At 32.3% G+C, this 25,275-nt stretch overlaps 3 protein-coding genes across 3 annotated transcripts; 2 read left to right on the forward strand and 1 right to left on the reverse strand.

Moving 5' to 3' along the window:
- The first annotated feature begins 1,015 nt into the window (after positions 1–1,015).
- On the forward strand, positions 1,016–1,921 carry LOC143242343 (protein IFIT1 homolog B-like). The gene has a single exon (XM_076485701.1). It carries the CDS (start codon positions 1,016–1,018, stop codon positions 1,919–1,921), a length of 906 nt encoding a protein of 301 aa, XP_076341816.1.
- Positions 1,922–10,596: 8,675 nt separating this feature from the next.
- On the reverse strand, positions 10,597–15,833 carry LOC143242344 (rho GTPase-activating protein 39-like). The gene is made up of 3 exons (XM_076485702.1): positions 15,776–15,833; positions 12,633–12,739; positions 10,597–11,595 (listed from the first exon to the last, which is right to left on the reverse strand). The coding sequence occupies exons 1-3, from the start codon at positions 15,831–15,833 to the stop codon at positions 11,401–11,403; spliced, it is 360 nt and encodes a 119-aa protein (XP_076341817.1). The 3' UTR covers positions 10,597–11,400.
- Positions 15,834–20,439: 4,606 nt separating this feature from the next.
- Positions 20,440–24,939, forward strand: LOC143242548 (antiviral innate immune response effector IFIT1-like). Its single transcript, XM_076485963.1, has 2 exons — positions 20,440–20,578; positions 22,905–24,939. The coding sequence occupies exon 2, from the start codon at positions 22,905–22,907 to the stop codon at positions 24,147–24,149; it is 1,245 nt and encodes a 414-aa protein (XP_076342078.1). The 5' UTR covers positions 20,440–20,578; the 3' UTR covers positions 24,150–24,939.
- The last annotated feature ends 336 nt before the right edge of the window (positions 24,940–25,275 follow it).

Genomic DNA, 25,275 nt, shown 5'->3' on the forward strand with positions numbered 1-25,275 from the left:
TCCCTGGAACCAATTGGAGCCGCGCAATTCAAACAGTCCGCGTATTTTTGAACAACCCTCGTATAACGCCCCACATCTCTTGACAAGTTCAGAAAATGACTGTGAAATCTATTTTCAGCGAAATAAAATGTGTTGTGTAAAAACAACACTACTAAATATTCAATGACTGAAGAACAATTGACATCTATGTTCGTATCGTTTATTGATAAAAGAGGCGTATCCAAATGAGACCAGCTCCGTGAAAAGCGTAGACACTGATTACATATTGTTTGGGAGCTCTTATATGTAATAAACACTATTACATTCGATTTTATTTATTTTAATAACCATATTATTGAAACTCTTGCTAATATCTAGACACAATTTGTATAATTATAGTAAAATATATTTTAAATGTATTCGTATCTAATATATCTAACACAATGTGTATTTTAACGCAAATTATTTTATTACTTAAAGTTAACTCTTCTCTTACACTTATGATACTCTTTTGCAGTTGTTTATATTATTTTCCATGTTGAATTATTCTGTACAAAAATAATAATGCAAAATTCAGTTGACGAAACGTTCACTGATAGGCCAAACTATAAAAATAAACTACTTTTACAATAAAATCCACTTGCTTTTTAATTAATTAACTCGATATCCACAAACACTTTACTGAGTAACTGGTTTACAGTGTCAGATGCACCGTACATATCATGCACAACTGATTAATTAATTCCCTCTAGCTTTAGTTTAATTCGTTACTTATATATGTAAGTCTCAAATTATCTTCAACGTTTTGAAAAGATTTCTCGAATTTGTGACCCTCTCCTCAGGTTACTTTAAACTTCCACCCAGCTAAACAATAATAGAAACTTATAACTACATAAATGGTCTTCATTAAAATATTTTAGAATATTTTATGTCTTCAGCAGTTTAACCAAGTATACTTTAAATAATAATCTAATAGCATTAATTGTTGTTTTTATCAATAGATGGATGATCAATCTATTAGACTTCGTCAACTGGAATGCCATTGCAAGTGGAAGCTGAAAATCCTTTTAGCAACAAAACTGTCCAAAAGATAAACGACAATTTGACAGATTGGATGAAAACAGCGAAGCCCGATATTCAAGAACTAAGCTTTCTTCTTCTTGGATACATTTATATGAGTGGTCTGGAGGACGGTTTGTACGAAGTAAACTTATTAAAAGCAGAAGCTTATTTATCTGAAGCAAAAGAAATATCTCAGAGCATTACTGAAAAAACACCTTTTTATTTGTTTAATGCGCTGGAAGCCCATAGATATCATATGCTAGGCCAAATAGAGAATTGTGAAAGCCGACTGGAATTGGCAGAAGCATTATGGGAAGAAATTAAGAACGACCCGAAACAAATGGCTTGGTTACATGGAGCCCGTGGTTTTGCTTTGTTCGAATGTGCATTTCAAAATTATGAAGAAGCTTTACATTCATTTGATGAAGGTCTAAAATTAAATCCAGAAGAACCGTTGTGGCATTACATGAAGGGACTGATTTTAGCAAGATTACGCCGGAATAAAAAAAATAAAATCCCTACTCAGGATGAACTGGAAAGTCTTTACAAAGCCATTAGCCTATCGAATGAAGATAATGCAGACTATATTATCACTTACACTTTATCGCTATCAAGTATATGGTTCAACAATAAAAGAGACAACTCGTTGAAAAAGAAAATACTTGGATATCTCGAAAAACTTCAAAAATGTGAAAACACTGCATACATTCTACTTAACTGCTCCAAAGTATATCGTTACTTAGGTAATAAAGGTGAAATGAAAAAATGCCTACTTCAAGCTGATAACATTACTGAAGGAAAAAATGGACACATACTTCATCAATTAGGGCTTTATTTTTGGAGAATGGAAAGGGACTTTGAAAAGCAAAAGAATATCTGAAAAAGTGGAATACATTACGCAGCAGTAGATTATTTACTATTGAAAAGGAGTAACAATGAGATTTCTTCTGAAACATACCTCAGTGAACTAAGTAAGTTCGAGAAACCGGAATCCTTCTGCAAGTCAGAAAGAGCACAAATTAAAGTGTATAAAGGAAAAGAACTTCAGAAGCAAGACAGGATAAAGGATGCAAAAGAAGCATTTATGGAAGCAACAAGATTAGATCCAGAATTAATTACAGCTCGAGAAGCATACAGTAAACTTCAAAACGTGCCACAAGAAGATATCGTAGAAGAATAGTCAACTATTCGATCACTCTCTTGTTTAGGGCCTTTTTATCATTGCACCTTTTATGTATGATCCTAATATTTATATCAGTAACTGAAATAAAAAGTGATAGTGCTCTGCCCACCACGGGTATTGAAACCCGGTTTTTAGCATTGTTAGTCAGCAGACATAACGCTTAGCCAGGGAGGGCATTAGCTATGAGTCTTTCATTTTCAAAATTCAATAGTAATTAAGATTTTACGTTAATTTTACCAGTGATTTTATTGTGGTCTACGGACTAAAAAGTAATTACACTAAACAATTATTTGTTATAAGCTTTCCTTTGTGTTTTATTTAATTTTGTATTACAATGTTTTTCTTTATATATAGCTCAATGCCTAATCCTACTCAAAACTGTAGTTAAAGTATATTTTGTATTTTGGTTCTTTCTACAAACCAATTACATCAGTTTTGCAAATCAATATAATTCCGAATATGTAAACAAAGAGAATGCAGATGGTGTGATAGTTTTTAGCTTTTCATTGGACCAGGTTCCTGGCATGAAGAGGCACACTAAAGATGTCATGATTTTTAATGCTGCATAAAAATGGTAGATTGTGTTATGTTGTATTTGTCACTGGATCAGCTTCATTTAGTGGTATTATATTAAGGATGAGCTCTTTCTCCTTTAGGCTTTGATGTAAAACTACAAAAGTCTGTTGTTAAACTCAAGAATTACCTATTACCAGGTTACCAGAGTTCATAGCCTCTCAAAAGATCCATTTGTTTTAACAATATATTCAATAAAAATATTAAAATTGTACAACCTGTTTTATAATTCAACCACAAATTTTAATTAGTAATTAGTGTTTACTTATTATCTACTTTACATTAAGTAGGAACTAGGTGCAAATTCATGTACACATGAAAAATACAAAATTGATTTCTTGAGCATGGACACACATGAATGATTCAGCTTTATCATAACAATAATGTAATTTAATCAACTACATTTCATGTAAAAACAATGAAAAATAATATGGTAAAATACAAAACATCAGATTTATCAACATAATCCAGTTTATTGCTAAAATGTACACAACATACATATTGTTATTGTTGCAAAATATATTACATGAATAAATGAATTTATTCTTGCAAATGGACTTTCTACAAAACTAGTTGAGTAAACATTGTAGGCAAAATACAATAATCCAAACAAAAAAGATATTTCTTATAAAATATAGTTTACACTTTATTTTAAACACTTGTAATGAAATCTATGTAAAGTCTTGGCTTTCTACAGGGCAAACCTAATTAATGTAAAAAAGTAAAATATTACAATATGCATTATTTTGTAATTTAACGTCAATTTTGAACATAAATGAAACACTCCACAGAAATAATAAGTTATTTTACTGAAAGTCAAAATGCAAATATTTGAGTTTTATTTTTTCCCCATTTTTCTATGTATTGTGGCATTTCTTGGCATGCAAATTTTGAATTGTTTGAAAAGACATTTTAAGATCTATACTGCAGATCTGAAATGATTTCATAAACTGAAATGACAGTTGACTTTTGTCTGATTTCTTGCAAAGAAACACAAGGTTACCTGTGTTAACCACCTCTAATTTCCATATGCTGAATTAGAGGAAAAGCACACAAATATGACCAACACCTACACTTCTAGTTAAGAAGTTATTGCACAAGATCACCTACAACAGTTGTAATGTTTTCACACAAGAGCCAACACTCAAGAATTTTGAATAGTTGACTATTCTTCTTAACTGCTCTCCTGAAGAACAGTCAATCATTGAAATTTTCTTGAGTTTTGAGTCTCATATCCAAACATTACCACCTACATTTGTCAGACCAAATAGTGATTTGACAATCACTCTTATCACACATCCTCAAAAGTGTGCATCACAATTTTATGTTTCTGGTGTAAATAGGACATAAACTTGCCACTGCGATGCACTTGGCACAATAATAAGAGAGCTTTTCATTATTTTGAGTGTACAAAGAAATGAAAAACTGTCAATGCATCCTCTTTAAAGTATTGGAAATAAAACCATCATGATCACTGTAATTATAGTCACCATTTAAATTATTTTCTGTCACAAATTAATGGAACCTTATTCCTTTTTCTTTTTTTTCCTCTAAATGATTTAACTCCTTTAATTTATTTTCCTACAAGAAACACTTACACATCCCTTGTGTTATAGTCACATTCATATTCCCTTGGTAGTAATAAAATACAAGGCTTCATTGGGAAGTACAAATCACACATTTAAAGTTTTGGCACTTAATAAATAAGCAAATTAGTACACAAAGTAAGTATGATGGGGCAGTGTTTGTTATACAGCAGTACACATTCATGTGTTACCCACAATAAGTTTTATACTCCAAGTCTGAGAAGTGGAACCAGTACATTGTGTAGATGATTATTTTAAAAGTTCTAAATGTGAAATAACACTTCAATAAAACAAAAATTATTATTCAAAAATATGTAGAAATTATAATATAAATGCATTACTAAAATGACATCACATCAGAAAGCAAAAAATGGGTTTGTATCATTTACTTGGTGCATCACATGGAAATACCTTTTTTTTTTTTTTTTTTTCCTTCTCTTCAATTTACACAGCCATTAGACTATGGTAACTTAGTATTATCACAACATATTTTTACCTTCATTGTCAAAAATATCTGTGAAGGGTTAAGAATAATTAAAAGCAATGTAAACTATTTTTTTTATTTTAACACTTGTTGGGCAGGGATCTTCTGCAACTTTGACCATTTTTATATCTTCCCAGGTACTTTTAGCAGGGTAGCATATAAAACTTGAAATTATATATTAAAAGCAATCATTGGATTTTTAAGAAGTAGCATAATTATTTTAGTTTCATTCTGAATCTCTATCTGGCTGTTTGAGAACATTTTGTGGCAACACAAATCAATGCTATTTCCTAAACATTGATTTTAACGCAAAATAAATATTTTATGCAGAACTATCGTAAATACAAAATAAATGTTATACAATCATTTTACTAAACATTTAGATGAACACCATACAATGAATTCAATATTAATAAAAGTCCGAGGTAATAAAGCAGTGAAAAGGTACACGGAGAATTACTAATAAAGATATAGTAAAATTAATAAAGATTGAGGTAGCTTGCAAGCAATTCTTAATTACAAAATATAAGGGCATTTAGATTACTTTGAACTCTTTTTATCATATTACATTGATAAACACATACTGTGCAAAGTTACATCATTGTAGTGTTTAGTCTAAAAAGTTTATTTATACTTCTTTTATCATATTATTAATGAAAGAAGTAAATGGTATTGTATCATGGCTATACAACTCAAATCTGTTAAAGCATTAACCATTTTTGTGGTTAGATGTGGTATAAGATCTCTAAAGGCTTATTAATAGCTTCTGAGACAGCGTTAAATGTGTCAAGCTGCTCGGTTTATACACAATTAGTACATTATTAGTATCTCTGTTACTTTGTTGTAGAATTGTTGATAAGATTTTGTTTTTAAATTAAAGTTCATTGAGCAAGAAAAGTTTAAACAGTAGTCTTACTCAAAACTAATACTGAGCAAAGTGATTTTAATTATTTTACTATACACCAGATATGTTTGTGATTATTATGTTAGTTACAATTCTTTGTTTTTACTTTCTTTATTTTATTACACTATCTTACATAAAAAACAACAACTGATTGTCGTTTTAAAGGCTAGAAAGCTTGTGTTAATAGTTCTCACTACTAACTCCAAAAATAATAGAAGTATAATTTTTCTTAGATAAAAAATAACTTCTTTGATGTCTATAAACAATGACTGCTATAGATTAGTGATATGTTGATAACACATGCCTGTAAATTTAAACTTCATAAAGTTGTTTTGGATAAGGTTATAATTTTCTTATACTAAAAATGCATTTCTGTTAGGCATATCCCTCCTTTCACAATATTACCTATTCTCAGTCATTACTGTCCCATATATGCAAACGTTTCTTTTATGCCTGCCACAGTCCTTCTAATCTCCATCTTGGTATCAAGTGACTCCACCATATCTTGCATATAAATCATTATGCATCACCTCTCCACCATGAGAAGCATAGTATACTTCAGGTCACATACAATTCCCTATGTGTGCCTCTATCAAACTATCAGTTCAAAGCCTGTCAGATGATAGAAGTATTGTCAGAATGTGGAGGAAAGAAGATTAGGAAGTGTGAAAAGAGGGAAGTACCTACTGGAAATACATTTTTGGTAGATGAAAGTTATAATATCAAATGTGGTACTTTCCTCCACTCACAAGATTAGCTAGAATCCCACAATAATAAGGAGCAGAGACAAGTGCATACACATGCATACCCCCAGGAAGCATATGAAGGATAGCTCTGTGTATGAAAGTCAGATGGAAGACCTGAAGAGGGAACTGCACCACTTTTGATCAGGAATACTCTTTGCTCATCTGTAAAAGTGGAGAAAAATGGCAGATAAAATATAGGATGACATTCATTGAGATAGAAGTGTCTCAACCCTTATATATACATAAGTCAATCCCACCAATCAGAAATGCGGGTAGAGATGGTATGAATCTCATGGTGTAGAGTGGCTAGGGTGAAAGAGACCACAATTGGTAAATCAACTGGATCCAAAATCTTAGCCACTTGGAACCAACATCCAGGGTGGAATAAGATGTCTTCACCTGTATGTCAGACAAAATCTAAAACCATTCAATCCCAAAGCATGACACATATTGTTTGAAGAATCTTGATCCCAGAAATTAACAACAAGGATCAAAAGGATGTCTACATAAACTAAATATACACCCCAACTGCAAAACTGAGCAAAACCCTATAATCAAGAAAGGAAAATAAACAATCTAGAACAGGTGTGCAGACGTTCATTTATTGTTCACCTCTAAATCCAAAACACAGCCAAGGAGTACTGACATCAATGCTATAGTAGCATGAGAGCTCCCAATCTAAGGAGTGAACAACAATTTGACATCTCACTCCACAGTAATTGTATAACTCATACTGGAGAATAATATGTCATCTAAACATTCAGCAGGGTACCCTCATAGTCAATCATTCCAGAGACATGAGGTAGGGACTCCCATACTACACTTGAAGAAACAGATGGAAAATGTATGAGTCCTGAGGAATATCATCATCTGAGAAAGAGCAATGGCTGATCACAAAACCCTGTTTTGGAAACCTGACCATCCTTATGTTTTCAGTCAAGGTGTGGCATGGATGAACAGATATCTCCATCTGCTTTATTTTTGAAGTCCGTGGGTGGTATAGACTGAAATGGGCAAGTTTATGAAGTAAACACCATGGGTTTGTTCACCTGTAAGTAATCTTGTAAAACTCCATCTCAACAGTGAATGTTGAGAAGACATGCATTGGAAAGTATGCTTCAACATTGCTTTACAGTGAAAATTTTGAACTGTAGAATATCTGACCAGTAAAGAACTTGAAAATAAATAAATACTTTAACTGAACCAAGAAGTGGAAGGGGGTAGATTAGATGACAAATTTGATGAAAAGTTGCTAAAGTTTCAGTAGGAAAGAGACAATGAGGAATAAGCCAACTGAATCACAAGATAAACTAAATTGTTGAAGGGGACTAAATTAACATCCCAGCACAGAAGAGATGGTCTTCTTGGAGGAGGCCAAATCCAGAAAGAATGGATTAATACGGTAAAGATAGGTGAAATATATATTCTACTGTCATGAGAAAAGCAAAAAGGTGTGAGATAAGGCTACCTGATAAACCCAAATCAAAGAGACTGAAGACCTCTAGTTGAAAAGCTATGGCAGGAACTTTGGCACACCAGCCTTAGTGGGTCAAGTAGATAGAAATGCCTGAGCATGGTACCATGTGTGAGAAACTTTCCATTTCCAATGATATACCTCCACGAATGAAGGGCAGATGGACTGAGCCAAATGGAAACCTATGTGATGGAAGAAACCTAATCTCTGCCAAGGATTGAACTAGACAGTAAGTGAACACAAAGGGCATTAGCTGTGGGTCAAGGAGGGAGAATGGGTACAGAAGGGAATAATTTCAGTTGGTATAAATGAAGAAATAATGGTTGAGCTGGTCAACAGGAAGCTATCAGAAGACCCCAGTATGAAAAGATATGGAATAGGGAAACCATCCTGTCAATCACTTGAATAGGAGAATAAACATATAGAAATTTCAGAGACCAATCTTGGCTGAAAGCTCAATATTCAAAGCTGGAGGATGAAACACCAGAGACCAAAAGAAGAGTAATTTATAATTCAGACTGTGACAAGTGCATCAATGTGAGGTAAAGTCACTGGAAAATGAAAGGATTGAGTAACTAGTCCATCAGGAACATCTTAGAATAGTTAGAATAGGAAATACAATCTACCACAAATTTGAAAGAAGGTGGAACATGACAGGGAATTAAACAAATGTGGTGTGTGTGTGTGCCCAATAGAGATCTAACATATGAAAGTGGAGGAATCTCAAACAGGTGCAACCTTAGTGACTGATATATACCATCAACATTGGATTGTCAGAACAAATAACCACCAAACCATGTCTGATTAGAGAAGGACGTGATCCATAACCAGATGGATGGCTAGAAGCACAAAAATGTTAATAATGTAATGACTGCTTCTCAACAGACCAATAACCAAAAGTTTTATAGTGATCAACCCATGCACCCCATGAATAATAAAAAGATACCATAAGACAGTCATGTGGGTGTGATCAACAAAAGGTAGAAAAAAAGAGATTCATTTGAAACATAACCCAACAGATACTGGTAAAAATAAGGACAGTATGCAAGAACAAACTGATCCTAAGGCTGTAGTGGATGAGGCATGCTCACACAATTGTTTAACAAGTAGGTAAACTGTTCAGCATGAACCCAAATGTCATGGGAGCACTAGAAAACAAATAGGATTGAGAAGAAGGTTCATGCAGTAAGGAAAGCTGTGAGTCATAAGAAGTGGGGGTGGGGTTTAAAATTTCACATGCCTGAGAAATAAACTGAAAAAAAAAATGATAGGTCCAACTGATTCCTCAGAAAGGTGTGAGAAAACATATCAAAAGGTTCAAATTTTTCAGAAGAAAGTGAGACAATGTCTGGTGACAGAGGTTGACCCATGTAACATTCAGTGCTGCAAATAAACAATGAAAAATCTTCCATCAGAGTGATACATCAGAGGCTTGAGATGAAGCTCCTGTCAGAGTTTAACCAAACAAAACTTAGACATTGACTTTGATATTTTTGTGTCAAGATTTGATGAAATGGTGGCAATAATGTGTTAGAATGAAAATAAATCTAAAGAAAACTGACTAGTTGAAAAAGTTTAATCACTTTGTAAAGAAACTGTACCTCAAACTGAAATCAGGTCAAAAAAAGTCTGTGCTCAAGCACTGTCAAATGAAAAGTGTCAGTTTAGTCGAGATACACAGAGGGAGTCACTGCATTATTTGAATAAATAATACAGAGGTGACCTGATGGTTATTTACAGAAGAAACATTTTGGAATGACTGAATTCCCATAGGTGGGGAGGGAAGCAGAAGGTCTTTGGCATGAAACAGGAAAAGTTTACATATAGGGAACAGCAATGAACAAGAATAGCTAATTTGGTGAAAGGAAACAACCATCATATTGAAATTTTTTTTACTATCACCTAATGATTTTTTTACAAATTGGGGGGGAAAACTCCAACTTAAGTCAAAACTTCATTTACCACAATGTATTTATTACTATTGATAAGCCTCTCATGTAGCAAATGGTCTTGAGAAATCTATAGCCAGTGGTTGTAAACATTTTAAGCATAACAAAGTTGGAACCAATTTTGATGAAAATGATCCACTTATTTCAAAGTACATTTGACTTGACTTTTTGTGACAAATATGTATGTAATGTATAAAAATGGATATGGTTTTCAAATTCAATGAACAGGAACTACAGTGAAAGGTGTAAAACCTTCAAGAGAATAAAATCATCACAGGCATGTGTGATTTTTCACTAAATTGATATGTAAAGAGTAAAATACAAAAGTAGTATGAAGACAAATATATCCGAGATTTTTCTGCATTATCAAACTGTAACATTACAAAACACTCAGCGTATTGAAATTTGTTTTTGAATTGGAATTATACACATTAATGAAGCTTACCCAGGCATAAATTTTACGTCTATTGCAATTAAATTTATCATGTGAATACAAATTAATATTTAAAAGCTCTTCATCTGACAGATGCATTAATGGAAAATGTGTGACATGTCTGAAATGATGTAAAGTAACTGAACTTAAACTGGTTCCTGGTTAAAGTTTTGACTTCAAAAGTATGAATATGTTTTGCTGAAAGAAAATAATCATTCCTCTTCAAGAGTTTTGAATAAACTTTATGTGATTTATATGTCTATGTACACATTACTCATTCCTGTTTAATGCTCAAAATCTAGTTCTTGAGAAGGTAGAATATAATCTACATTTCCATGAAACAGGAAATAATGTAAAACATATACAATTCTACGACACCAACTTATATGTGATAAATCACCAGCATAAATATGAAATATACCCAAACCTAGTGTTTACTTTTAAGCTACTGTACAAAAAAGTACATGTGCCTAATTTGAACATATACTATATTTGTAAAGAAATTTGATCAAATATCAACAATTCAAAATATTAAAAAACAGCTACCTGAAGCAAAGCTCTTTTACTAGATGTATTTCTAAAGTTTATTGTTCTTGGCTAAATAAGGATAAAATATACACATTAGAAAGAAACTCTATTAACACATTTTTCTACTCCAAGAATTCCTCTGTCAGTGATTATTCATAATTTCTTCTTCTTCATTGGATTATCTCACATGCACTTGTTTTGTTTTTCAAGCATGCACCAAACATAAAGCAGACTATGATAGCAGTATGGTATTTTGTTGAAAAACATAAAACAGCATAAAAAAATCTTTTCTTAAAGAATATGAAGCTCATTGTATTATTTTTAGAAATGTGCAGTCTCTCTGTTGTTGCACATATCTTTTAAGTATTAGTCATTGTTTCGTTATTAAACAGATTCCATAACATTCAGTTTGAGACTACAAGAATGTAATACTGAAAAGTAGTTAAGCCTCTTAAAAAAGGCACTTCACGTCACGTGTTTTAGAAGTCATATACATATTTCACACAATTCCTTCCATGAAATTGGTGTCAAGATTCTGAATCAATATTCTCAGATATGCCATCTCTTTTCTTGCATTTTCAAATATTACTTGTGGCTCCTCTGAAGTACATTGCAGACAGTTAGGTGCCATCACCATGGCCAAGTTGTTGGAGTCCATTTTGGTAACTGCAACATTTTCCTCTGCAGCAAACACCTATCAGAAGCATTACAGTAATACAGTTCTACAGATATTTTTACATTTACCAGCATTTCAACAACAATTTTTTAATCCAAGTTACTATTCTAACATCCCCAGAATATGATCAATGGCTGTTGGCTGAGTTTTAGTTGTTTTTATTTTAATAAAAGAAGGTAAAAATCCATTAGCTAAAATTTAACTGTTTATTTTCACAGAATACAGTAAAGCTTTGGTTTATTTTTCTTGATTTCTATTTCAAATTGTTTATAGTAGTGTATATTAAACTACTAATGTTCATTTGTTTTGACTTATTTAATTTTAATATTCTGTCGTCAATAGCACTTCAGGATACCACTGTAAATTTTACACGTAACTTAGCAACAATAAACAGTAATAATCTTGAAATTCAGGTTATTATAAAATTGAAGCAGATACCTTTAATAATAAAGCCATACATTTCAAAAATGAATATGTGAAACACGTTCAACAGAAAAAATCAATAAAGTTAAACAAGCTGATTGATATGTGTAGCTATAGTACTTTACATTTTATCAACTAATCATGATTCAAATAGACATATAAGTGCGTCTTAACACACAGAATTTCAATCCATATTTAAATTACATAAAATCTGTGAAACATTTATGAATTCTTTAGTAAATCTTCAAATTTTAAGACATGTACACAAACTTTTTTGCTTCTATTCACAGGAATGGTTTATAAATTTTGAAATTAGTGGATCGTTTTATTCGTTAATGAGCAGTTTTAATTAAATAAAGAGATTCCAGACTGGTTTCATCAGAATTGTTATGCTACATTTAAATTTTTTAGATTTTATGTTTTTTCCTTTAGAAATGGTTCATCACAAACTTCTTTAGAAAATAAACCAAAATAACTGTTTAGTGTTCAGATTACTGTTTCAATTCCACAAAAACTTTTATACAAATAGTATGACTACAATGGCACAAAATAGTGAAACAGATATCAAAGATACATCTGAGACAGGAATATTGATATATCTTACTTGTATTTTTAATTGCTGTTTAACTCACCTGTAAGAACCTGATTAAATATGCAAGGACTAAATGGTTTAATTCTGGCAGCCTATGTAGAATGGCTATTGCTTTCACAGGATCACAGCAGTGTTCAATACATTCTTCTTAATACATGTGGGGAATAAGGGGTTCATAAAGTTCCCAATACCACAGTTTCAAAAGTGACACAGGAACATGAGGGTCATTACATTCTACCAACTGCCATTGATCCATCTTCACTTTCATAACATTTACCTCATCAATATCTCCTGGAACCCTGAAATACCATATTTGTTGAAAACAAATATTCTAGGTCATGTTCAATAATTGAAATATACAGCTTCACAAAAAAATTAAGTTTTATCTGAATCCACAAGTCCTTCATCTTAAAACATTGCAAAGGATTTTCAATGTAAAATACTCTTCATATTTCATGTAATGAGTCATCTGACAAAATATTTCTATTAGAAGGAATAAAATAGCACACACTTTTTATCGTGAGAAAGCAACTGCAAAATAAAATCTTATAATATAATGTACACATAAAACATGAAACTGTGATTTTATGGGATATATATATGCACTAACTTTATTATTTATTTCAGGTTTCACTCCCAGTCCCTCGATTCAGCTGTCAGGTCAGGCACTTCTCAAGTGATTTGGTATGGGAAGATAAATTGATTTATTGGGATTCTCCCATTTCCCCACAATCCAAATATTGGCTATATATCCATACCACCCTGATTGACCCTAACCCATACATCGGCTGTTACTTTTGTGATATTCACATACATAGCTGGGTGCTTGTTGCTGGCTTTTCACTCATAATTCCTTGCTTACTATCATGATTTTCATATTTTGTCCCTTTATTCTTTTTATTATACTTTTTTTCCTAGTGGCTTGATCTACTTCCAAATTCAGGAGTGGGGTGAAAGTACTTTTCTGAGCACACACAGTTATTTGTTTCCGCTAATGGGGACAGAAGAATTTAAACCAAAATAGCTGTTAGTATTTTGGCTTTAGTTATAGGGAATAATAGCATTATCACTCCAAAACAACTTTACAGTTTAACATCATGAAGTCAAAATGTTCAGAATAATTTTTTTTTTCATTAAATACAAGTTCATGTATCTGATTTAAAATGCATTTGAAAATATGGTATAGCATTTTAGGTGAAAGGAAAAGACAAATAATCACAAAAGAGTCAAAAACAAACATAAAATAGCCACCTTAAACAATGGCACTCACTTAATAACATGCAAGCTTTGTGTGCAATAAAAACTCTCATTGTTTATTCTAGTCTATTATGTTTTAGTCTTGATTATGTATGTGTCAAGACAGTTGTACATATTATACAACTTCAAATGCAGAACAAATATGTGCTTTCAAAGAAACCTCATTCACAGCATTAAACATCATAATTTTTTATCTTATTTTACTGTAATAAATACATAGTTTAATAATTAGTGGTTACTGCTATTAATCATGTTAAATAATCAATCACAAAAACACATTACTGTAACTTGTTAAACTATAACATGTTGAATATTAAAATACTCTTAGCAATTATTAGCAACACATCTGTCGTATCGAGATATTATAACACACCTAACTTTAATTGCTGTATCTCATGTTTATACAATATAAGAACTCCTTTTACCTAAGGTATACCAAAAGATAGATTTTTGTGTACACTAGTAAAACAGTTACAAATAATGTTATTGCAACTGACTGAAAAAAATTGCAAATTATATCATTAACCACTGACATTATATTGAATGTTTTATTTAACCAAAATATATTTCCATTTTCAGATAAATTGCTCATAGTCCTGAGCAAAAAATTAAAGAATAAATAAAATTTCCAACTATTTTCAAGTGAATTTGTGCTTAATGTCTAAACTTAGTTCCAACTAACATATTCTTTACATATTAAACATGATCCTTGAAATTACCTGAATGAGACCTTTAGTAAATGTTCATAACGTTTATTTTCTTACAATTTCAGAAATGAATCAGTAGTCTTGTCGTCCAAATTTATTTATTTAGTGAAATCAACTTCAAATGCAATATTTTGATTTAGATTAACATAAAATCTGAATTTAACATTACTCATTTCAATGGGAACACTTATTTTAATTTTTCTCCATTAAGTGACTCATATCAAAGTGAGCACAAATATTAGAATAATATTCCAACATCAAGTTTGACAGCATATTCACCAGGTTGAGAGTGAGATAGAACTAAGTTCAGCTCTTTAGACAAAACTTGCATTCATTTCCACTAATTAATATTAACTTCTGACCAATGCAAACTACATTCATAGGTCAGAACTAAAATCATGTACCTATTAATAAGTTAATTAAATATGATGTTCAAGTTATATATAACTAAAATGACTAAATACACTGTTTCATCCTTCCTGTTAACAATATCTCAATGTTTAGCCAACCTAGACAGCTGAAATTAGTTTTAAATCCATATAACTCAGCTAATAATGCACAAAAATAATTATATTAAAATAATAAATGTAAACTTAAATTAGAAATAATGAAAAAAATTATGTACATATGTATTAATTGTTCTAATCAACAGTGTCAATTTGAAATTGGTACAAATTGTAATTGTTTATGCTGATGTTCAACATCTAATGGAATACCTAGAACTGGCCAGGCTATGTTAACAGTGAACTGCAAAATATAATTTTAATATCAAAGAACAATACACCTCCATATCTAGTTGTTTGATTTAATGTTACCATTGTATTGTGCAGCACATATATACAGAGTAAATAGCACACAACCAAAACATCTTGTAAATAAAATAAAAACAAGTAACCATGAAAATTGGTTATTCTAACAATTTGGTTTTCTGTATAATACTAAGTGTACCAGACAAACAACAAAATGCAATATTTATATTTTGTATATTCTTAAACAACGCATTATTTTTCTCAGTGGTTCAGAGAAGTAAAGTGGGTGCAAGAAAATCAGCAAAGTAACAACAGGAATGTACAGGGTGTCCAAAAACTGTGGAACCATAGATGATTTGCAGTGCTTCTTAATTTCAGATACATTACTAACTGTGGCACTGTCACAGCATTAAAAAGTTAAGTTAATACTACTGTTAATCCAAACTTGTTTCAAATGTCCACGACAGCACTTGTAACACATTCTGCACAATGTGTTGAAGTTCCTATGGTTCCAGACTTTTTGGGCATCCTGCAGCAAAGCAACTAGAAACTCCTTTTTTTTCTCTGCGTAATCTTAAAAAATACCTGAAATGTCAAATGGATGCTATTATGAATAACAGAATTGAAGCAGTCTTATGCTTAGATTATATATATTTTGATTGTTTTTATACCTAATAAGATTATGTGTTAGCTACTTCTGCCTAAGTTACACCACTACATACTCTGAGATTAGTAGCAACAATGTAACTAATTAATTTCCAGAATATTCCCTCTGATTGAGCTCCATTTAGTTTTAAAACAAGTTCAGATAGAGTAGTCTGAATCCAAAGAAGTCTTCAACTTGGACACTTTCTTCTCTGAAGAGTCATCACATCTTCCAAATTGTTCCCAAACACGGAAATTCAAAAAATTTTAAGCTAAACACCAAAATCAGACACACTTTAGTTTTTACTGGAACTACAGAGGCTAATTATGTTATATTAAAATTATTTTAGAACTTCACTATATCCAGACATTCTCTATCTGAAAATAGTACATCTCGACAATAGTCGCAAAGTTTCTGCTTCAAAATATCCATTAGTAACGTCATCATGTTCCCAGGGGCGTAGATAATAAAAGTTGAGGGGATACATCCCCCCTTCATTTTAGGTGTGGGGTATGGTGCATACAATCATCCCCCCCTATAGTTTGGTCTCTTAAATTGTTTTATTGCATCACAGGCCTACAAATTCTGTTTGTTCTTGTGATTCATATGTTCTTACCAAACAAATTACATAATTAGGCCTAGATGTAGGCTTCGTCAGTGGCCAAAATGTACATCTTCAATATAGGCGTGCTTCTAAGCTTTTCAATCTATGCAAAAGTTCACAAGTACCAGTCAGTAGGCCTAAGTATACATGCAAGTATCATGGCAACAAGTTTACTCTGTGACTGTATGTTTACAGCTTTCACGTTCATTTAATCAGAGATTACCAATTTGCAAATTGAACAGTCCACATAAGTAGTTGCAAAAATCATCCCCCCATCTGGTGTAAAAAATCTATGCCCCTGCATGTTCCAAATCACAATCTTCCTCCCTGTAGCTTTCCATTATTTAACTAGTGTAGGAAAAGCTAAATCTAGCAGCTTTACTAGTTTGTTTTCATGCGAAATGGCATCAATACCCTTTCCATTCTCCTAATACTTAATGTACACAACTTTTTCTTCCCCAGGAAAAAAAAGAAAAAAAAAACCTTTTTATTAAATAGTGTACTGTTGACTTGGACACATGGATGGCTTTTATCACTTAACTTTGAGTTTATCCATTCTTATTTGTTATAATATACCAAAAATACTCAAATGTTATTCTACTGGGTATCATTCTACCACAACTTTATGTCAGCTGTGGTCCCCATATGACTTGCTCATTTCCAATGTTCAATAGACTCAACCCTTTGTACATGAGAACCATTGTCACTCAGTTTCTACTAAGTATGCAACAAAAAACAATATATTTGTAAAAGCTTTGATTTCTAATAATTCATATAGGATTAGCATAATACATCTTTATATAAACACTACCAAGCTTCTAGTAACCCTTTTCTGCCTATACATTGAATAGCTCAGCTTATCTGCCTGTCAGAGATTATGAAACTAACAACTTTAAAAACAAATAAAAATAATGAAATAAACTGCTTTATGTATGTCATTCAAAAATTATACGCAGTTCTGAAGCCTGTACTAAACAAGTTTTGTATAAACTGAGAAGATTTTGATACCAGTAACACCATAACAGTATGTAACCCAAAAGTATTATAATAAAATATAACCTATATAAAAGACAGTGTGTATCATGTCACACTTTATTTCTCAAAATGGGAAGTGTTATACAAGCAAAAATGCACTTATCCATGCAGAAAATTTGATAACTGTCTGCCCATTATGATTTTAGTAAAGCATTCAGGGTAGCCGTGAGGAGCTCGTGAAACCTTGTAGTGTAGTGCATGTTCACACAACAAGCCTAAAGTAAAGACGTGTGGGATCAGCTTGCCTAGAACCAAGTGCTAAAAATTTATCATGAAAGTAAAAATATCAATTGCGTTTTAAAGTTAAATAATTTATGAATTAAGTTATATTTTGTGATATCACCAACATTTTAATAAAAAACAAACCTCTTGAATCAATGATGACTCTAAATCAAGAAATTAACAAATATTTTTTCTTGTTTGTTGTCTATATTATTTAATTTTATAGCTTCAGTACACAGACTAACAGTAATATTTCATTATAAATTTATTTCTAAACAGTAAAAGACATTGTTCAAGCATAGTGTGTTACAAAATTGCACTGGCTTTTCTATGTATTAAAAATTTTTAATTTTAACTGATGTTTACCAGTAATTATTATATAAACATGCCACAAATTCATTTCAGAATGATTTTAATTTTGCTTGGTATTAATGATTTACTGCCTTTACATCACTTTTCTGCCTCTTCGAAAATCAAGATTGATTTTGTAAAATTAATTTATTTCAGTTAGCAATGAAATGTGAGGATAAGGTATATTCTGAGATAAAGGAGGTAGTAGTTGCCCTATTAAGTAATATGCCAGCCATGCAACATTGTAGAGAAAACAAATGCGATTAGATTGACATAAATTGTTACAAGAAATTTCCTTTTATAAATACTCACAAATATTTTTTTAAGTTTGCCAACACTATTATGCAAACATTCAAATGATTCTTTTTTATATCTTAATTGCCGAAATTGTTTCAGTGGTACATTTTTGTTAATTTAATCTAGCTTACACTTATTTTTAATAATATTTTTATTCCCAAACTAAATCGTTGTAATACCATTATTAACATTTCTACAAGATATTGTGATACATATTGAGCATGAACACCCAGACACGTTTTATGGCGTATCATGTGATCTGTCATGCTTTTGTGATTATGACAGTTAGAAACTGGGTAAAATCAATATAAAATACTGATTATTTGACATCAAATGAGAAAAAAACAAAGACAGAATACTGGACAAAAAATGCTGCTACTCCTTCATTCATGGTCATAAAACTAAATCAACCGCCACTATAATTTTGTGATTGACTTTCACATATCTAAAACATGGCAATCCTACTATTCATTGGCAAAAGAGTAGCCCAAGAATTGGCAGTGGGTGATGATAACTAGCTGCCTTTCCTCTAGTCTCGCACTGCTAAACTATGGATGGCTAGAGCAAATAATCCCCGTGTAGCTTTGCACGAAATTCAAAAGAGCAACTACAAACTAACAATAATGTTAAATTTGAAATAAAGATTAACTGCATTTACATATTCACACCAAACATTCTCCCCCTTTCAGCCGTGGGAGCGTTATATCGTGAGAGTCAATCCCACTATTTGTTAGTAAAAGAGTAGCCCAAGCGTTTGCGGTGGGCGGTGATGACTTCCTGCGTTACCTCAAGTCTCACACTGCAAAATTAGGGAAGGGTAGCACAGATAGTCCTCGTGCAGCTATACGCGAAATTAAAAAAAAAAAAATATATATATATATATATAAACTCCTCGTTGTCGTAAAGTAACCAGTAGGCAAATTTAGAAAGTTTTTTGTTTCTTTCTCTGTCATTAAGTGCTCATGACATCACATGACTATATAATAGTTGAAATTCTGTCAATATCCTGTAATACATACAGCCCCCTCATAACAAAACACCCCTGAATTTGGTGAAATGTGTATAGACAAAATACTTCGCCCGGGTTGGCCAAGCGTATTAAGGCATGCGACTCGTAATCTGAGGTTCGCGGGTTCGCCTCCCCGTCGCGCCAAACATGCTCTCGCTTTTCAGCAGTGGAGGCATTATAATGTGAGAGTCAATCACACTATTCGTTGGTAAAAGAGTATTCTCACAATTAATACTACAAATAGTGAAGATGGATTGTTTATTAAAAAAAAACCATCAATATGCATGTACAAAGAAAACAAGGATAAAGCAGCTCAAATAAGTCCTAATACTAGTACAACATTAAAAAGAAGTTCTGGTACTCAGTATTGGTAAGTATCTGCAGAACTTCACCCCTGATATCTGCTATATTTATATATGGGCAGTTGTAAGCACTGGATTGCTGCTACATACTTTATGTGAAACTACATATCTTCTGAATAAAATGTATAGCTACAAAATATCTGCCTCATTTTCGTCATCTTCTGTTTGCACAATTATTACTATTCCAACTTCAAGAGGGACTCGGTGTCGACTTTCAAACTATGGGTTAAAGATTTATGTTGGAGACAGCTGAGACATTTATATAAAGTTTTCGACTTTTGTGTAATCACACTATTCGTTGGTAAAAGAGTAGCCCAACAGTTTGCGGTGGATGGTGATAAATAGCTGCCCTCTAGTCTTACACTGCTAAATTAAGGACAGCAAGCACAAATAGACTTCGAGTAGCTTTGTGCGAAATTTAAAAACAAAGTTCATGGGCACTTAAGGAATAAGGAGCAATCATTAATATTTCCTGTAACCCTTCTCTGTTAAGTTTAAATATTACAATAGTTAATAACATTAGTTAAGCTGAAATATGTATGTAAAAAGAAATGGAAAAATAATATTAATAGTGTTTTAAATTTCACGTTTGAGATAACACTGTATACGTTGATTTGGTTTTGGTTATGGTTTTGTTACGTATATTATATTAAAGCCTACGGAACATGACATTAAAGCACAATTTTGTTCGAGAACGGAAAGAGAATCGTGAAGAAATACAAGTGCATCTTGTTGACATTATAAAAGGTAATTGTTTTCTCCTTTCGTTTGAAATCTTGGTTTGATTTTTGGTAGACTGAACCCACTATGACCTGTATTTCATTATTATTAATAATAACTGGGTACACTAAATAAATAATGTCAATGTGTCTCAGAACGGCTGTTATAGGTATTAACACTTTTACTAATAAGGAGAGAACAACGTTTCGACCTTCCTACGTCATTTTAACCTATTACTTAAAAAGCCGTTGCAGTTTAGTGTGTCAAGATTTTGTACAGTGAAATACTCGTTATAGAATGTTCCATCAAAAATAAATTATCTAAATGTAGCAATTAACGCCTAACTTGTCTTAAAATATAATGTCTAATATAAAAGTCTAATGGTACAAGTTCGTTAGGTGCAAAATTTATTATTTTTATGTTAGAATTTTCAAATTGTCGATATACTTTTGGAGGACCATAATTTTGAAATGATAGATTAGATGGAAGACAGCTCGTGGACATCACTTAATGCTAATAATTGTACTGCTGTTAAGTAACGAACAGTAGTTTGATCTTCACATTTACGAGGTCTGTTCAAAAAGTATGCGGACTGACGTCATAAAACAAAGTGTACTTTATTTAGAAGTTACAGGTCTGGGACCCTTTCAAAGTACTCTCCTCCCCAACGCACACACTTATCCCAATGGTGTGTCCACTTGTTGAAACAGTCCTGGTACGCTTCTTTTATAATGTCCTCCAGCTCCTTCGTCGCATTTGCCTTAATCTCGGGAATCGTCTCAAATCTTCTTCCTTTCAAGGGTCTTTTGAGTTTGGAAACAAGAAAAATCGCAAGGAGCAAGGTCAGGTGAGTAGGGGGGTGGGAAAGAACAGTGATCGAGTGTTTGGCCAAAAACTCACGAGTTCTGAGGCACAAATTTCGCAGCAACGCGGTGCATCTTCAATTTTTCGGTCAAAATCTAACTGATATCCCACACTCTTCAGCAAGCTCCCTGACAGTCAGACGTTGATTTGCCCGCACCAGGGTGTTGATTTTGTCGACGCGTGGGTCGTCAGTTGACGTGGAAGGACGTCCAGGACGCTCATCATCTTCAATGGACTGTCGACCATCCCTAAAACGTTCATGCCACTTGAAACATGCCGCAAGCCGTGTTAAGCATAGCAAAAGTTTCAGTCGCAGATTTTCCAAGTTTAAAATAAATTTCACAGCAAGTCGTTGCTCCTTCAGGTCATTCATTCTGAAATCCGCCAAACGAAAAAATCGCACTTCACTTAAAACCGCGTAGCTAATACACAAATGAAGATATCTGCAATCGGGAAATGGCGTCGTAATCAGCTGAACTGTGCGAACCTAGCGACACCAAGCGGATTCCCTGGAACCAATTGGAGCCGCGCAATTCAAACAGTCCGCGTATTTTTTGAACAACCCTCGTATAACGCCCCACATCTCTTGACAAGTTCAGAAAATGACTGTGAAATCTATTTTCAGCGAAATAAAATGTGTTGTGTAAAAACAACACTACTAAATATTCAATGACTGAAGAACAATTGACATCTATGTTCGTATCGTTTATTGATAACAGAGGCGTATCCAAATGAGACCAGCTCCGTGAAAAGCGTAGACACTGATTACATATTGTTTGGGAGCTCTTATATGTAATAAACACTATTACATTCGATTTGATTTATTTTAATAACCATTTTATTGAAACTCTTGCTGATATCTAGACACAATTTGTATAATTATAGTAAAATATATTTTAAATGTATTCGTATATAATATATCTAACACAATGTGTATTTTTAACGCAAATTATTTCATTACTTAAAGTTAACTCTTCTCTTACACTTATGATACTCTTTTTGCAGTTGTTTATATTATTTTCCATGTTGAATTATTCTGTACAAAAATAATAATGCAAAATTCAGTTGACGAAACGTTCACTGATAGGCCAAACTATAAAAATAAACTACTTTTACAATAAAATCCACTTGCTTTTTAATTAATTAACTCGATATCCACAAACACTTTACTGAGTAACTGGTTTACAGTGTCAGATGCACCGTACATATCATGCACAACTGATTAATTAATTCCCTCTAGCTTTAGTTTAATTCGTTACTTATATATGTAAGTCTCAAATTATCTTCAACGTTTTGAAAAGATTTCTCGAATTTGTGACCCTCTCCTCAGGTTACTTTAAACTTCCACCCAGCTAAACAATAATAGAAACTTATAACTACATAAATGGTCTTCATTAAAATATTTTAGAATATTTTATGTCTTCAACAGTTTAACCAAGTATACTTTAAATAATAATCTAATAGCATTAATTGTTGTTTTTATCAATAGATGGATGATCAATCTATTAGACTTCGTCAACTGGAATGCCATTGCAAGTGGAAGCTGAAAATCCCTTTTAGCAACAAAACTGTCCAAAAGATAAACGACAATTTGACAGATTGGATGAAAACAGCGAAGCCCGATATTCAAGAACTAAGCTTTCTTCTTCTTGGATACATTTATATGAGTGGTCTGGAGGACGGTTTGTACGAAGTAAACTTATTAAAAGCAGAAGCTTATTTATCTGAAGCAAAAGAAATATCTCAGAGCATTACTGAAAAAACACCTTTTTATTTGTTTAATGCGCTGGAAGCCCATAGATATCATATGCTAGGCCAAATAGAGAATTGTGAAAGCCGACTGGAATTGGCAGAAGCATTATGGGAAGAAATTAAGAACGACCCGAAACAAATGGCTTGGTTACATGGAGCCCGTGGTTTTGCTCTGTTCGAATGTGCATTTCAAAATTATGAAGAAGCTTTACATTCATTTGATGAAGGTCTAAAATTAAATCCAGAAGAACCGTTGTGGCATTACATGAAGGGACTGATTTTAGCAAGATTACGCCGGAATAAAAAAAATGAAAACCCTACTCAGGATGAACTGGAAAGTCTTTACAAAGCCATTAGCCTATCGAATGAAGATAATGCAGACTATATTATCACTTACACTTTATCGCTTTCAAGTATATGGTTCAACAATAAAAGAGACAACTCGTTGAAAAAGAAAATACTTGGATATCTCGAAAAACTTCAAAAATGTGAAAACACTGCATACATTCTACTTAACTGCTCCAAAGTATATCGTTACTTAGGTAATAAAGGTGAAATGAAAAAATGCCTACTTCAAGCTGATAACATTACTGAAGGAAAAAATGGACACATACTTCATCAATTAGGGCTTTATTTTTGGAGAATGGAAAGGGACTTTGAAAAAGCAAAAGAATATCTGAAAAAAAGTGGAATACATTACGCAGCAGTAGATTATTTACTATTGAAAAGGAGTAACAATGAGATTTCTTCTGAAACATACCTCAGTGAACTAAGTAAGTTCGAGAAACCGGAATCCTTCTGCAAGTCAGAAAGAGCACGAATTAAAGTGTATAAAGGAAAAGAACTGCAGAAGCAAGACAGGATAAAGGATGCAAAAGAAGCATTTATGGAAGCAACAAGATTAGATCCAGAATTAATTACAGCTCGAGAAGCATACAGTAAACTTCAAAACGTGCCACAAGAAGATATCGTAGAAGAATAGTCAACTATTCGATCACTCTCTTGTTTAGGGCCTTTTTATCATTGCACCTTTTATGTATGATCCTAATATTTATATCAGTAACTGAAATAAAAAGTGATAGTGCTCTGCCCACCACGGGTATTGAAACCCGGTTTTTAGCATTGTTAGTCAGCAGACATAACGCTTAGCCAGGGGAGGGCATTAGCTATGAGTCTTTCATTTTCAAAATTCAATAGTAATTAAGATTTTACGTTAATTTTACCAGTGATTTTATTGTGGTCTACGGACTAAAAAGTAATTACACTAAACAATTATTTGTTATAAGCTTTCCTTTGTGTTTTATTTAATTTTGTATTACAATGTTTTTCTTTATATATAGCTCAATGCCTAATCCTACTCAAAACTGTAGTTAAAGTATATTTTGTATTTTGGTTCTTTCTACAAACCAATTACATCAGTTTTGCAAATCAATATAATTCCGAATATGTAAACAAAGAGAATGCAGATGGTGTGATAGTTTTTAGCTTTTCATTGGACCAGGTTCCTGGCATGAAGAGGCACACTAAAGATGTCATGATTTTTTAATGCTGCATAAAAAATGGTAGATTGTGTTATGTTGTATTTGTCACTGGATCAGCTTCATTTAGTGGTATTATATTAAGGATGAGCTCTTTCTCCTTTAGGCTTTGATGTAAAACTACAAAGTCTGTTGTTAAACTCAAGAATTACCTATTACCAGGTTACCAGAGTTCATAGCCTCTCAAAAGATCCATTTGTTTTAACAATATATTCAATAAAAATATTAAAATTGTACAACCTGTTTTATAATTCAACCACAAATTTTAATTAGTAATTAGTGTTTACTTATTATCTACTTTACATTAAGTAGGAACTAGGTGCAAATTCATGTACACATGAAAAATACAAAAATTGATTTCTTGAGCATGGACACACATGAATGATTCAGCTTTATCATAACAATAATGTAACTTAATCAACTACATTTCATGTAAAAACAATGAAAAATAATATGGTAAAATACAAAACATCAGATTTATCAACATAATCCAGTTTATTGCTAAAATGTACACAACATACATATTGTTATTGTTGCAAAATATATTACATGAATAAATGAATTTATTCT

The sequence above is a fragment of the Tachypleus tridentatus genome, unplaced genomic scaffold, assembly GCF_004210375.1.
Source record: "Tachypleus tridentatus isolate NWPU-2018 unplaced genomic scaffold, ASM421037v1 Hic_cluster_2, whole genome shotgun sequence".
Classification (NCBI taxonomy): Eukaryota; Metazoa; Arthropoda; class Merostomata; order Xiphosura; family Limulidae; genus Tachypleus; species Tachypleus tridentatus.

Bases quoted from the DNA above. Each gene is read 5' to 3' on its own strand.
- LOC143242343 (XM_076485701.1), top strand. From the start codon at position 1,016: ATGCCATTGCAAGTGGAAGCTGAAAATCCTTTTAGCAACAAAACTGTC.
- LOC143242548 (XM_076485963.1), top strand. From the start codon at position 22,905: ATGGATGATCAATCTATTAGACTTCGTCAACTGGAATGCCATTGCAAG.
- LOC143242344 (XM_076485702.1), bottom strand. From the start codon at position 15,833: ATGCCCAAAAAGTCTGGAACCATAGGAACTTCAACACATTGTGCAGAA. The intron at 12,740-15,775 runs GTGCTGTCGTGG...ACATGTATTAAG, and splicing joins TTGTGCAGAATGTGTTACAA to AAGAATGTATTGAACACTGC. The intron at 11,596-12,632 runs GTGAGTTAAACA...TGCTTCTGATAG, and splicing joins ATTTAATCAGGTTCTTACAG to GTGTTTGCTGCAGAGGAAAA.